Genomic DNA, 15,769 nt, shown 5'->3' on the forward strand with positions numbered 1-15,769 from the left:
GCGACTAAGGCAGTGGAGGGTACCGGTCCAGGCACGATAAGACTGACAGGGCTGCTTCTTGCATTGGTAGAATTCGATCGTAGCAGCCACGATGTGCATGCAGTGCCAATAATGGGAAGATAACAACAAACATAAATTGTCAAACGACAACAGTGAAGGTTCCTGCAATGGGGCCAAGAGCTGCAATAACTGATACAAGGTGAAAGAAATTCATGACAAAAACAATACATGAGATACCTTCACATTCGTAAAAGGGAAAGTGTGGAAATGTTGCTGTAGACTGTGTTCATATGCTTACCAATCTTCTGCTGATTCATTAAATGGCAGTAACAGAGAGGGAAAGTGAGCTGGAGACAAATGTTGAGACAGTGATGCCAGCACAGACTGTTGCATGACTGTAAGAAGTTCCATCTGTTGTTCCACCAATGCTTGAAGGAGAGCCTACATGTCACGGCAACATCCGAAAAGCAACCGCACAACAAAAAACAGTGAAAATGCGACCCTACTCATCACCTTTGTGTTCTGACCACAAGAACACGCAAACAGTGAAGGGAACAACACTTTATTACTTTCAGAAACAACTTGTTACAAGAAGCCACTTGCCAAAGAGTGGATACAACAGTAGTCCGATAACACTACTCAGAATGTCAACACGTAACTGAGAGAAAAGCTGGCTGGGGCTGACCCTGTAAGCCATCGGCCAGCCAGTAGCACGCAGGGAGGAGAGGCTGAGTATGCATCCGTAAGTGTCGGCCTCTGATGGTTCCAGCATCTGCTGACTTTGGCGGCTCACCTTAGCACTGCATGCCCAGATCACAGGTGTGGAATTGATGTGTGTCAATACCCAGTTCCTCTTTCTCTTTCAGTCTAACAAATTTCTGAATGAAATGTTCCTTTTTTATTCAGTCAGCACTAAAATTACTCAGTTTTCACTAATATTGTTACAGGTTGTCAGGAGCAAGACACTGCAGCCTTCACAAGCATGCAGCAGTGAGTACCATGAAGATTCAGCAAAAAGTTCTGCAATTAATACAACTGATAACAGTGATCAAAATAATGAAGATGACATTAAAAAACAAAAAGTGTCCCTGTCAAAACCAAAAGGAGCAAGGAAAAATTCCAAAATGAGGGCTTCATTTGAAGTGCCAAATATTCATCATCAGTGTAATAGCATTTCAAGGAATGTCAATAATATGTGTAGAGATAGTGTGTCCACAATTGAAATTATTGTAGTTCCTGTCTCCGTAAGTGGAGCTGACACTGTAGGAAACATGTCTGAGGACAAACATGTGTGTATAATATATCCATCAGAAGAAACAAACTCTGTTCCTTCAGATTCAAACAATTTAGATAACTTAAGAAATTCTGAGTGTGAAAATATATGTCTGACAAGAAGAAAAGACAGTGTGGAAAACATTCCAGCACTAAAGATTGCTAAGAGTTCCCAGAACTCGACAGATAAGTAGGCTGTTACTTGTTTCCAGGTGTGCATTTTGGTCATAAGTGGAGTAACTACACATCAGACGTCCTGAATCTGTTGGGAAAACTCAAATGTTTCTTCACTGTCACAAGGCATTGTGAACAAGACCTTTTTTATCTGTTGCTGGTAGTTAAAGTGACGGCCACATCTTATTCTGCACACTGACAGATAAGGAAGATAAATTCCTTACATGTTTATAGAAATTATTCTCAGAATACTTTTTTCTCTAGAGTAGAGGCATCTCTTGGTGTGTTGGTGCAGCCATATGAACTACAAATGAAATTATCGACTGTGTTAGAATTGCCAACTTAAGAGAGACTGTGGGAAGTCCAGTTTTTTGTAATGACTATCTCAGTTTTGTGTTGTTCACAAGTGTATGGTGTATTTATAATTATTGCCTTTCAGAAGGTGTTTAATTGTGACACAGCTCTAAAAGCTTCATTCTGATCCTGTGATAATTTGTACAAGCTTTTATATACACATATGCATATATTAACATACTTTATGTATATTTTGTTACTGAATAATAATAATAATAAAATTTAATGTAACATTTTGTAGTGTAATATCAACATAGATAAACCTATGTGACACATTCCCAAAGACTGTTATATTACAAAGCTAATTTATTTGTAAATGAAAATTAAAAATTTTAACTGTCCAGCTATTGAATATCTGTGAAATGCTTTCTGCAACATTCTTCTTGTTTCTTTGGTTGCACTTTTTCTTTCCTTTCATTTCTTGTCTTTAAGATTATTTATATTATTATATAATGACACTCCAACAACTTAAACATTTGTATACAAATACAGTGGAGCTTCAATTTTACATTTTTCATGATTCTGAACCATAAATTCATAGCCCTCGTGTAAAACCCATATGATCAATGCTAAAAATTCCCTAATTTTACATTTCTTCCTAGTAAGGTTTACCTTAACTCTTAAGTTCTTACTGAACGTCTCGCCTGATATCATCGCGTTTCCTTCCTATTGACATTTGATGTGCCAGAGTGAGTTATAAGTGGCACAAAAGACAGATGGTTCACACCACGCGTGATAGGAATATTTTAGGCCATTGTGGAGAGGGGAGATATGCGAGAGGAAATGCTGAAGTAATCCACGAGCGGTGTTGCCAACACAATGTGCAATATTTAGCCTCACAATTATGATACAACTACAGCTAGGTTCCAGTGGTAGTGGAAAAACAAGACAGTTGACATGAAGTGCTCTGGACCAAGCCAATATGTGACGGAGGGGTCCAACAACCACCTTTTCTTGTGTCACTTATAACTCAGTCTCGTCTTTTTGCATGTATTTCCGATGTACAGTATTCAGCAACAGTATCAATCGTCAACCTTTTAAATTCAAACACTGAGTCCCGAAGAATATGGTCAGTTATAATTGAGGAAACATTGCCCATTTCCAGCTAGTGAACACTTATTGGCTGGTGACTTGTTAGGTAACCCAATAGCCAACCCAGCCACCATGCCGCACTGACACACACAAAATGAGCTCGCCTAATGGATGTTTGGAGAGGGGGAGTATCCCCTCAGTAACAGGAGTGCATGCAGGGGTGAAAGCATTTTGTGAAGTGCTGAAAACGTACTTTTCGTGCAGATGACGTGCTATGAAAGAGGTGTCACACAGAAATAGAAGAAGGGTTTTGCAGTATCACATTTTAATGACTTTCCTGTTCAAATCTGACCTGATACGGTTGCAACAACTATATACACTACTCATGTATGTACTTTGCACTGCACACACCACATGCTGTGGATCATAAAGAATGGCACCAGCGATAGAGGGCAAATTTACATTTTATACAGTGTACAGAAATTAACAGAGCCAGCTTATAAAAAGCTCGTAGTGCGAAGTGGGGTAATAAACTCATTTTTTTTTTCACTTCTGTTTCTCTCATCAAGCCTAAAATAACACTTTAACTGTGCTAAGCATATGAAGTGCGGCACGTAAGAAAAGCATTAAACAATAACAAAATCCTCCATTTAATTTCCACTTTGGATGATGGGTGTATCAGATTTGGTGGTTGTTTCTTTATCCAAACTCATTTCATGCTTGTTCTAAATACAGGTGGCGTAAATTTATTTTTGTGTGCAGTGGTAGGGAATCATCATGTACACACGTGCTGTGCAAACCACTGTGAAGATCATGGGAGAGGGTATGTTCTACTATACCAGTTAGTAAAGCTTATTCCTGTTCCAGTCACATATGGAGTACAGAAAGAATAACTGTTTAAATGCCTTTGTGTGTGTTGTAATTACAACAGAACTTTGATTTTATGTTCTCCTCTATAACAGTTTTCATGATTCTTCACCATAAATTTGTAGCCCCTGTGAAAAACCCATAAATTCATTGCTAAAAATTCCCCAATCTTACTGTTCTTCCTAGTAAGGTTTTCCTCGATTCTTCGTTTTTACTCAGTGTCTCGCTTGACTTTGTCGCATTTTCTTCCTATTGACATCTGATATGACTGAACGAGGTATAAGTGGCACAAAAGACAACTGGTTGGCACCGCGGGTGGTGGCGGAGTTAGGGAAATATTTTTGGCCATTGCAGAGAGGGGAAGTATGAGAGAGGAAATGCTGAAATAATCCACGATTGGCATTGCCAACAGAAGTTGCAATGTTTAACTTCACAGCACACTTATGATACAACTACTGCTAGGTTGCAGCTGCAATGGAAAAACAGGACAGTTGCTGTGAAGTGTACTGGACTGAGCCAATATGTGATGAAGAGGCCCAGCCACCACCTTGCCTTGTGCCACTTATAACTCAGTCTTGTTTGCATGTATTTCTGATGTACTGTATTCAGTAACAAGACCAATCATCAACCTTTTAAATACAAACACTGAATCTGAAAGAATATGCTCTGTCAGAATCAAGGAAACATTGGCCATTTCTGGCAAGTGAGCTCTTATTCGATGGGACTAGTTATGTCACCCAACAGCTAGCGCAGCCACCGCACCACACAAAAACACATAAAAAGAGCTTGCTTGCTGGATGTGTGGAGAGAGAGAGTGGCCCTTTAATGGCAGGAGTGGAAGTAAGGATGAGAGCATTTTGTGAAGTTCTGAAAATATACTTTTCATGCAGGTAATGTGGTTCGGGAGAGATGTCACCTGGAAATAGAACAAGAGTTTTGTGATAGCACGTTTTAAAGACTTTTCTGTTCAAATCTGATACAATACAGTTGCAACAACTACATACACTACTCACATATTTACTTTTCACCACACAATGTAGCTCATAAGGATTGTCAGCAGTGATAGGAGGCATGAAGCAAAGCTGTGGTGCCTGAGCTTTCCTTTAAATTTTAATTTTACACAGTGTACAGAAATTCACTTAGCTGACTTCTAATAAGCTTGTAATGTCACTTGGGAAGCAAACTCATTTTTTCATGTGTCTCTTCCTCTCATCGAGAGAAGGCAAACACACACCTCACATATTAGGTCCTGACGCCTTTCACTGTGTTTCAAAGCTTTCATTTTAATTCACCATTTTCATCAATTTTTCTGTTTTTCTGGCTGAGCACAAAGGAAAGATCTCTCAAAAGTACGTGTTTTGACACACAATTTGCGGTATACCATGTCAAAAAATGGCTCGATTACCATTTACCCAGATACTAATTTCAAGGTTTTGACTAGTTTTTATTTGCTGGTACACATTTGTGATTTTTAAGAACTCATGACACTCATTACCACAAATTATTGAATTGTACATTTAATTTCCTTCAAGTATACAGATTTGATATAATGTATTGGAGAGGATTATGATTTTGAACCAAGTATGCAAATTCCAATGTCTTTGTTCGTATTTTGGGGGTTTTAACGTTTTCCTCAATCCTGCATTTTCCTCAATTTTGTAGTTTTTAGGTGTGGACCACACGAAAACCAAAAATAGGGTGTTCACTGTAATCTAATCTTGTCCTCGTGATCCCTGTGGGAGCGATATGTGGGGGGTGTAGTATGTTACTAGAGTGATTAATTAAAGCTGGTTCTTGGAACTTGGTTAGTAGGATTTTCAGGACAGTTTGCATCTATCTTCATGTGCCTACCAATTCAGTTTCATCATCATCTCTATTAAAATCTCCCATGGGTTCGATAAACCTCTAACCATTCATGCTGCACTTCTCTGCATATGTTCAATATCCCCTGTCAGTCCCATTTGGTACAGGTTCTACATACTTGAACAGTATTCTAGGATGGGTCGCACAAGTGATTTGGAAGCAGTCTCCTTTGTAGACTGATGGTACCTAATATTCTACCAATAAACCTATTACTGAGTGTATAAACTTATTACTGAGTGTTGATAGATTCCAGCTCTGACTCACTGATATTAGAGTCATAGGATATCATGTATTATCATTTTGTAAAGTGCACAGTTATTTAAAGCAAATTGACAGTATTTGCACCACTTTGAAATCTTATCAAGATCCAATTGAATATATGAGTAGTTCCTTTCAGACAGTACTTCATTATGGATAACTGCATCATCTGCAAGAAGTCAGAGATTACTATCAATCATTGGCGTAGTGTGGGAGGAGGCTTTGAGACTGTCTCCCCTGTATTCGTACTTAAAAAAGATGCAATATTAATTTATAATAAAAATGTAAACAACTTTCTAATAAGAGCTCTAAATGTGTGAAGACATCTGCTTGAGACTCAACTGCTCTCAGTCTCTGCCTCCCTTCCCTTAGCTGGCTTGTGCACCTGTGCTTTAGTGGCATTCTTGGCTGCCCTCCTCTTCCCCTCTTCTATGAAGGCTGGTACAATGCATTTGCTAGCAGGTATCGAGACTAGTCTCTGCTGCTTCTATGCTGGCTTTTAACACAGAAGTGAACAGTCGTGCAGTTTGTGTTCATAGTCATTCTTTGTGTGATTTTAGAGCATATTTTCGCTGTGTCACCAACATAAGTGAGCCAGCAACTGAACACCTTATGGAATTTTTATTAAAAACGCCTTTTTGTACATTAACATACAAAAAAAGGGTGAATCGAAGGACAAACAACCCACTCCTATACTTAGTGTAGTTTTAGGTGAAGCCAAACAAAAACACACTTACTTTGAAAGGAAAGCACAAATGCCTCAGATATCAAAACCTCACCTACAGAACAAAGAATCATTTCAATTATTGGGCAAAAGTAGAATTGAGCATGCCGTTTCTGAAGACGCTCATCTGATAGCAATAAAATACAATGAACAAGCTGCATCCAGCAGGAGAGTATTGGCTCGTCTTATTCAGGCAGTTGTATTTCTTTGTAAACAAGAAGTAGCTTTTTGTGGCCATCGAGAAGACGAATCCTCCATCAATAAAGGTAACTATCTGGAATTGTTGGATTTACTAGTCAAGGAGAGCAGTTAATCTGAGACCATCTGTCACCTTTAAAGGAACTTCTCCAGATATGCAGAATGATGTAATAGAAATGATAACTCTGGCAGTTAATGAGAAAATAAAAGCTGAAATTCAGAACTGCAATTTCATTTCGATTCAGGCTGATGAAACATAAGACGTGCCTTGCAAGAGTCAAATGAGTATAATATTCAGATACTGTATTGCAGACAAAATTGAGGAAAGATTCGTTGGATTTTACAATGTTTCTGGAGATAAAACTGCTGAAGGTTTGTCAAACATTATTCACAGTATGAAGGAATGGAATGTGGAAGGAAAAGTGGTTAGTTAAACATATGATGGCACTTCAGTAATGGTTCACAGAGAAAGAGGACTACAACAATTAGTGAAGCAGTTCTGTCCCTAAGCGCTGTTTATTCATTGTTATGCACACCAATTGAATTTGGTACTGTTACATGCCTTCAAAATCATATGACAAGTACGCGTGTTTGTAAGTGATCTTACTGCATTCCATTCGTTTTTTGGCAAATCATCAAAACAAAATGTATTGCTAACTGAGAAATGATTTAAACTTCCACATGCAAGCAATACTCACTGGAACTTTCGTTCCAGGGCAGTTTCAACAATATCTAGTCATTTCACAGAGCCATATAGTGTTTTTAATTATATAATTGATGATACAGACTCTCAGTGGGACCCAGAATCCTTGAGCTGTGCTGTGGGAATGAAACGACGGATGGGCGATCCTACATTTGTCTACTTGCTTTGCTTCTACCAAGCATGCTTTGTTTATGTTGATCATCTCTTCAATGTTCTTCAGCCAAAAGCTGTCAGTATAACTGCTTGCCATGATGAAATAAGAACTGTTTTGAGAAACTTACGACAATTAAGAAGGAAAACATTCATTGATGAATGCATTAAATGCAGCTTGTGTTTGAATGGCAACTTATCATTCTGTGACAGTCAAAAGACATCTCTGCGGGCATGAACTTACAAGATACTGGATTTGCAAATTGTTCAGATGGAAAGAAGATTTCAAAACTTACCCCAAATTCAGTTTGTTGAACGTTTGAATGAAAAGTGTTTCCCAAACTATCAAAAAGAATTCCCAAAGTTGAAACTGCTTCAGTTATTAGAACAGTGCCCTTTTTTCAAACATGAACAACTTGAAAATGAACTGTGTAACATATAGGCTGATGAGAAAAAATGCTTATCTCCAAGGATCTTCTGAAAGTACATTGTCAACAATGATTTAGACTCTGTTTATTATGAAACAATGAAGTTCCTGTGTTTGGTTTTGACCCTACGCGCAACTACAGCAAGCAGTGAGTGAAGCATGAGTACTCATAAACGAGTGAAGAATTATTTAAGCAATTCAATGTCCAACACCTGGCTGTCGTGTTTGAGCTCAATAGCAATAGAAAAGACACTGCTTGGAGACCTATCCAGTGATCAGATCTTTGTAGACCGAGTTATAGACTTATTCATGGAAAGAAAAGACAGGTGCATTGCACTTGTGTACAAAAAAAAATATGTGCTGCTTCTCTTGCTGCTGGAGTTCTCCAAATTTGCCATCATTTCTCAAACAAGTTAGTTGTTATTATTATAATAATAATTATTATTATTAGTGGTGGTGTCAGTGGAAGTGGTAGTAGTAGTGGTGGTAGTAGTAGTAGTAGTTGTTGTTGTTGTTTTGTTTGATGCATTTTGTTTCGTTTGTTTAAATTATTGTTTGTATTATTTTGTCTCCCGATAACAACTGCAGTCTCCCCAACCTTTACAACCACGCTATGCCACTGCTATTAATACTGTCCACGAGGTCATTAATATACAATCATTAACATAGAACATGAACAACAAGTGTCCCATCACTTGTGCCCTGGGGCACACCCAAAGTCACTTCTGCATCTGTTGATGACCCTCCATCCCATATAGCTTGCTGCATTCTACCTATCAAAAAAATCCTCAGTTCTGTCACAAATTTTGCTTGATACCAAATATGATCATATGGTGATATTACAACTTTTGATAATAAGTGTAGGAGTGGTACTGAGCAAATGCTTTTTGGAAGTCAAGAAATAGTGCAGCTGTCTGGCTGCCTTGAAACATAGCTTTCAGGATGTTATGTGAGAAAAGTACAACTTGAGTTTCACATGATCATTGTTTTTGGAATGCATGCTGGTAGGCATGGAGGAGGTTATTCTGCTTGAGAAAGCTTATTACGTTTGAGCTCAGAATATGTCCTAAGTTTCTACAATTAATGTATGTCCTATCTGTCCCCATTTTCCTATCCTCATTCTGTCCCTGCCTTGTCCTTTTTCCTACCATTCCTTTTCATAAGTAAAGAGTGGGGTGGACAGGGCTCCTTAGCCACAGTGAAGACAACCTGTCTAGGGGTGGCAACCCTGTATAATAAGCCTCTCAAGCTAACAACTTTGGTAGTATCTTGGACAGTGTTTTGCTACTCTCCCAAGAAGAATAATCGTCAACTGATCAAGGAGGGAAATTTTGCTGAATGCACTACCCCAGGTGGTAACCAATCCACCGTCACCTAAGGTGACGTTAGTGGATGTTGGGATTCTGGGGAGTCCACACCAACATGCCTTGAGGATGAGTCAGAGCATCCTAAAATCACCGGACATAAACTCAGATTGAGATGGCAAAGCTTCTTCACAACATTTAACCCTAATTCATTGCTCAAAGTGGTTAAATTGAAACACCTGGATGATTCACTAACACAACACAGTATAGTACTGACAGCACTACAGGAAACCCGATTCACAGATGAGAAGTAAGTCAGAGACTGAACAGTACAGATGTCAACCGGGGGGGGGGGGGGGGGGGGTACAACTGAAGGAGACTTTTGTGAAGACGCCCAATGAACTCACCCTGATGAGAAGAAGGAAGCATCCATGGTGGAATGAAGATTGTGACATGTGACAATGCAATAGCCCAAAGACAGACACTCTGGGGGAAGTGGAATAGTAAGAAAACCAAGAAAAATTGGGAGAATTTTTTGGAACAAAGAAGGCTTACAGCTAAGATAATTCAAGGAACCAAACAGACCTTTACACAAAACCAACTAACTCAAATTGAGGAGAACTTTGCTAAGAATAACTACAGAGATTTCTACAGAACCTTCAAGCAGACACTCAGAAAGTACAATTCGCCAAGCCTCCACTTCAGAGACTCGCAGGGCAAACTGGTTTTTAATGACAAGGACAACTGACAGCTATTTGCCCAGTACTTTAAAAACCTACTCAGTTGTGATCCACCCAGTGAAGACTTCAACTACAAACAAACTACACCAAACCCGGACATTGGAAGGTCAACAAATCATTCAACTTCTAAAGAATAAAGAGGCAGCAGGAGAAGACTCTATCATTGCTGAACTCTGGAAATGTGCTGGAAGCAATGCCGTGGGCATGCTCACCAAGATCATCCAGGATATCTGGGAAACAGAGAAATTACCACCTGATTGGAACATGGCTCTGATCCACCTGCTTCACAAAAAGGGAGATTTTACTGATCTGAACAACTCACGTGGAATTTCTCTTGTCCCGGTGACATACAAGATTCTCTCCAGGGCGTTACTGACAAGAGCAGAAGATCAACTGGATAGTTAACTTGGAGAATATCAGGGAGGCTTCAGGAAGACACGGTCCTGTGCTGAACAGATCCTCAATCTTGAAACTGTACTGGCATACTCCACGATGAGAAACCACAAGGTGGCCATCACCTTTGTTGATTTCCGGAAGGCCTACGACTCCATTGACAGAGAAACGCTTAACAAAATACTGCAGCAACTAGGAGTTCCTGGAGACTCATTCTAGAAACCTTGACCAACACCCATTCCAAGGGCAAATTTAGAGATGAGATCTCAAAAAGCTTCAAGATAAAAACTGGAATGAGACAAGGGGATGGACTCTCCCCACTTCTCTTCAACATGTCCTTGAAAAGGTTGTGAGAGAGTGGCTCAAGGAACTGACCAATGTGGGTGTTTAGAGTGGTGTCTACCTGGACTGTGAGAATGAAGGACTGTTTGTAGATTGCCTGCATTTTGCAGATGATGTGGCACTGATTGCTGACTCTCTTGAAATGGCAACCATCCGGGTAAACTGCCACAGAAAACAGCAAGAATGGGTCTTCAAGTGTGGCTGGAGAAAGCAGAGTTCTTCACCAACATCAAAGAAGCTAACAGAGAGATGTTACTAGACCAGGTAAACATGAACAGGACTGAAAAGATTAAGTATCTCTATGAATGGATTGAACCCAACTTACCAGAAAAAACATCATTATCCATGAGAGTCAACAAGTTGGAACTAGCCTATCGACTGACTATGAACACCTACAACAAAAAATGCCTGTCACAATGTGAAACTTAAGCACTACACATCACTCATATGACCAGAAGCCCTGTATGCCTTGGAAAGTCTTTCCACGAACCAAAGTGATCTGGTGGAGAAATTGGAAGTCAGAGGGAGGAGAATCCTCAGGAAGATCCTAGACCCAGTAGAAGAAGATGGGGACTCTGAAGGCGACATAACTTGGAGCTCTATGAACATACTGAGAGGTTTCTAGAATGAAATTTTCACTCTACAGCGGAGTGTGCACTGATATGAAACTTCCTAGCAGATTAAAACTGTGTGCCGGACCGAGACTCGAACTCGGGACCTTTGCCTTTCACGGGCAAGTGCTCTACCGACTGAGCTACCCAAGCACGACTCACGCCCCGTCCTCACAGTGAGGACGGGGTGTGAGTCGTGCTTGGGTAGCTCAGTCGGTAGAGCACTTGCCCGTGAAAGGCAAAGGTCCCGAGTTCGAGTCTCGGTCCGGCACACAGTTTTAATCTGCCAGGAAGTTTCATACTGAGAGGTTCTCTGTCTGCAAGTAAAAGAAGAGTAGCTTTCTATAGCCCTGTTGGAAGATTGCCTCCAAACAGATTGACCAACTGTCTGTTCACCTTCCGGCAAAACAAGGAGGTTCACACCACCTGGCTAACAGAAACTGAAAAGCACATTAGAAAACTGGGAATAACTGATCCTCAGTACAGACAGTCTTTGAGACGTACCCTGAAGGAAGCCTGAGGATCTCAAGAAGAGCCCCAAAGGGAAGGTCCTCCCTGGGCAGAGGAAAGGGAGGAGTTATGTTGGCAGAGGATGGGACAGTAGTGGGCAAAGATCAAAGCCCCAACAGTTAGAGAAGTGTGGTCCAAAGTAGGCCCATTCAAAACAAGAAGAAGAATGTATGTCAAGGATATTGGGTAGTAGTTTTGTGTATCACTGCTTATACCTTTCTTGTAGATAGATATGACCTCTGCTTTCTTTTAAGTACTGGACATGGTTGTCTTTCTGAAGGATCTATTATATGTTTTGGGTAAAAGAGGGGCTAACTCAGCCACAAATTTGGTGTAGAATCTGATAGCGATGCCTTCAGGCCTTGGATCTTGGTTCTGTTTTAACAATTTTGGCACTTTTACAGTACCACTGACATTAATAGCTATATCACTTATTTTTGCCGTGGTGCGAGAATAAAACTGGGGCAATATTCCCGGATTTTTTTTTTTTTATAGAAACATTAAAAAACCAATTTTAGCTTTTGCTTTGCTATCCTCACCTTCAGTCCCTGTCTCATCCATGAGTGTCTAGACACTAATTTCAGTATCACACATAACCAGAATTTATTTGGGTTTTGTGAGAGATCTTTCAATACTATTCTGCTATGGTAGTCATTGAATGCGTCATACTTTGCCCTCTTGACAGAAAAGTGTTTCATTCACCACCTTACAGTCTCTATCTCTCCTTTTTGTTTTACATCTATTATGCAATGTAATAGTCACTGATGCTTTAGAAGTTTCTTCACAGTGAGTGTATACCATGGAAGATCCTTTGTAAACCTTAACCACAATTCTTCTACATGCTTCTCTCTCAAGCTAAAGGTTTCAAGTTGTTGAGATACAACACTAATGCCTCGTTATGTAGTCTGCTTAACATAAAAATACTTCTACTTGTTTTAGTTATATTTCAGTAATCATTATTGTTATGACAACCTCATGGATGTGTTGATGTTCTCAGAGCTCAGGTCTTTGTTGCTATTAGATCCTATATTGGAGGTGGCTGCATGTGTGTTGGGGGGGACTGTGTGGAGTGAACTGGGTGGTTATTTGGGTTCTGGTCTTGGGAAAGTACAAAAAGAGCATCAATCGCTGTTTTAATGGTAAATTGTTACAGCTGGGTTGGGCAAGAAACAGAGTTCCAGGCACTAGTAGAAACCACTGGAGCTCAAATAGTTATAGGTACTGAAATATGGCTAAAGGCAGAGATAAGATCAGCTGAGATTTTTACAAAGGACCTAATGGTGTTCAGAATGAATAGATTAAATGCAGTTGGTGGTGGTGTACATGTTGCTGTTAGTAGCTGTCCATCTAGTAGTGAAATTGAAGTACATAGTTCCTGTGGGTTAGTATGGGTAAATATTATTTTTGACAACTGTAATAAATTAATAATTGGTTCCTTCTGCCAAACCCCAACTCAGATGAGACAACTGCTGAAAGGTTCACTGAAAATTTGTGTCACATTTCAAGTAGATACACCAATCATAAAATTATAGTTGGTGGTGACCCCAAACCTACCCTTGACATGTTGGTGACAGTGCGTGTTTAAAGTCAGTGGTTGTTATAGAACATCATCATAAATTATACTAAATGCTTTCTTCAAAAATTCATGTGAATAATTAGTTCAAGATCAATTTGACACTGCAAAAATGTACTTGACCTCATAATGGAGGATTAGTGAGAAGAAGGCTGTTGTAGCAATACTGAATGCTGCAACATCCAAATCACCAAAAATAAATGCAAATATAATTTTTGATACAATTCACTATGAGGAATATGGTTTTAAGTATACAGACTGGAGCAGTGTGTGAAAATTTGTTCCACGGCTGGGAATCAAACCCGAGTCTCCTGCTTACTAGGAAAGTGCGTGAACTACTAAGTCACCTCGCTCAATCCAAATTCTCACTGCCACCAAAGTCTACTTTAAATTACCACTTACACATGAACAGAACTGCCAAGGCTCTCCGTATTCTGTAATAGCACGTCAGTATCAAATGTAAGGCAACGGCCTTGCCGCAGTGGCTACACCGGTTCCCGTGAGATCACCGAAGTTAAGCGCTGTCGGGCGTGGCCGGCGCTTGGATGGGTCACCATCCTGCCGCCATGTGCTGTTGCCATTTTTCGGGGTGCACTCAGCCTCGTGATGCCAATTGAGGAGCTACTCGACCGATTAGTAGCGGCTTCGGTCAAAGAATACCGTCCTAACGGTCGGGAGTGCGGTGTGCTGACCACACGCCCCTCCTTATCCGCATCCTCCTCGGAAGATGACACGGCGGCCGGACGGTCCCGGAAGGGCCACTTGTGGCCTACAGACGGAGCTTTTTTTTTTTTTTTTTATCAAATGTAAATGGGGGTCCAGCCTGAAGCTCAGGTGCAGATACTTATAAAAATGAAATGACACAATTTCAGAGAGTTTACTGTCTCATACAGGTGTTGTTATGTATATAGACTGAAATAGTGAGTGAAAATTTGTACCAAGGCCAGGAATCGAATCTGGTCTCCTACTTACTAGGCAAGTGCATTAGCCACTAAGCCACCTTGGCACAGCGGTTCACAGAAGCGTAATTCCATGTGGCATATTGAGTAGATCGGTGACTAAAAACTTGAGTGCATTAGACACTGACAAACTTACTATTATGGCAAGCATTTTCATGTAAGAACAATCCACGCTTAGTAGCTGTTCAGATTTCGGGAAATACTGTACCATAAACTTGCTGCACTGTGTTAGGATTAGCGTGGGCTTGACAGTGAATGTGTAATTCTCAACCTCAGAATATACCGAAGTTTTGCCAGTATTTCCACCATTCATTCAAAATTAAGACCTTCCCCCCATTCTTAGAATAGTTATGTTGTATGCAGCCTGGTGCGAGTTGCAGTACAGTAGGTTTCTGCTCGGCTTTCCTACTGGTGATCTGCTGCAATGAGTTCACAGGTAGGTGCAGGTAAGAGGACAAAAAGAACCATGCTGCCACACCAGGACTGGAGCAACTGAATTACATTGTCCACCAGGGTTTTGACTGCCTCTCATTGTGCCCTGAAATGAGAAACATTCTGCCTGGTATCCTTCCCATCCCTTCCACAGTGGTATTCTGCTGTCTGCCAAACCTACACAATATACTTGTCCATTCCTACACAACCCCTTCTCCCAATTCCTTATCTCATGACTCATACCCCTGTAATAGATCTAGATCCAAGACTTTCCCATACATCCTTCCACCACCACCTACTCCAGTCCAGTCACAAACATCACCTATCCCATCAAAGGCAGGGCTACCTGTGAAACCAGTCATTTGATCTACAAGCTAAGCTGCTACCACTGTGCTGCATTCTTTGTGGGCATTTCAAACAACAAGCTATTTGTGTGCGTGAATGGCCATCAACAAACTGTGGTCAAGAAACAAGTGGACCGCCATGTTGCTGAGCATCCAGCCAAACATGACATCCTTCATTTTAATGACTGCTTCACTGACTGTACCATATGGATCCCTTCTACCAACACCAGCCTTTCTGAATCATAAAAGTGGAAACTTTCCCTGCAGTACAATACATCCTATGTTCCCAAAACCCTCCTGGCCTCAACCTATGTTAGTCACTGTTCTCACCCAATCAGCCCCTTTCCTGCTTCAATTCCAGCACTACACAGCCCTCATTTCACCATCGCACCCTGTCTTTTTACTTCTCTCCTTGTCCTAGCCTCTCCCTCCCCACCTCTCTGCCCTCTGCCTAACTTGCAGCACTTCACTGTCCATCACCACTACCCTACTATCCCTCCCCCATCTCCACCCAGCCTCCCCATTACCCCCACCCAGTC

General features: G+C 40.6%; 1 protein-coding gene across 2 annotated transcripts in view; it reads left to right on the forward strand.

Moving 5' to 3' along the window:
* Positions 1-1,993, forward strand: part of LOC126262865 (zinc finger protein 184-like) — a 367,123-nt gene extending 365,130 nt beyond the window's left edge. The window contains exon 16 of one of the 2 annotated variants that reach the window (XM_049959732.1): positions 948-1,993. In XM_049959732.1, coding sequence (XP_049815689.1) covers positions 948-1,466 — 519 coding nt within the window. In that variant the 3' untranslated portion in view covers positions 1,467-1,993. The remainder of the gene's footprint in view (positions 1-947) is intronic. The other variant, XM_049959733.1, reaches the window with a different exon arrangement.
* The last annotated feature ends 13,776 nt before the right edge of the window (positions 1,994-15,769 follow it).

This window comes from Schistocerca nitens, chromosome 6 (assembly GCF_023898315.1).
Source record: "Schistocerca nitens isolate TAMUIC-IGC-003100 chromosome 6, iqSchNite1.1, whole genome shotgun sequence".
Taxonomy (NCBI): Eukaryota; Metazoa; Arthropoda; class Insecta; order Orthoptera; family Acrididae; genus Schistocerca; species Schistocerca nitens.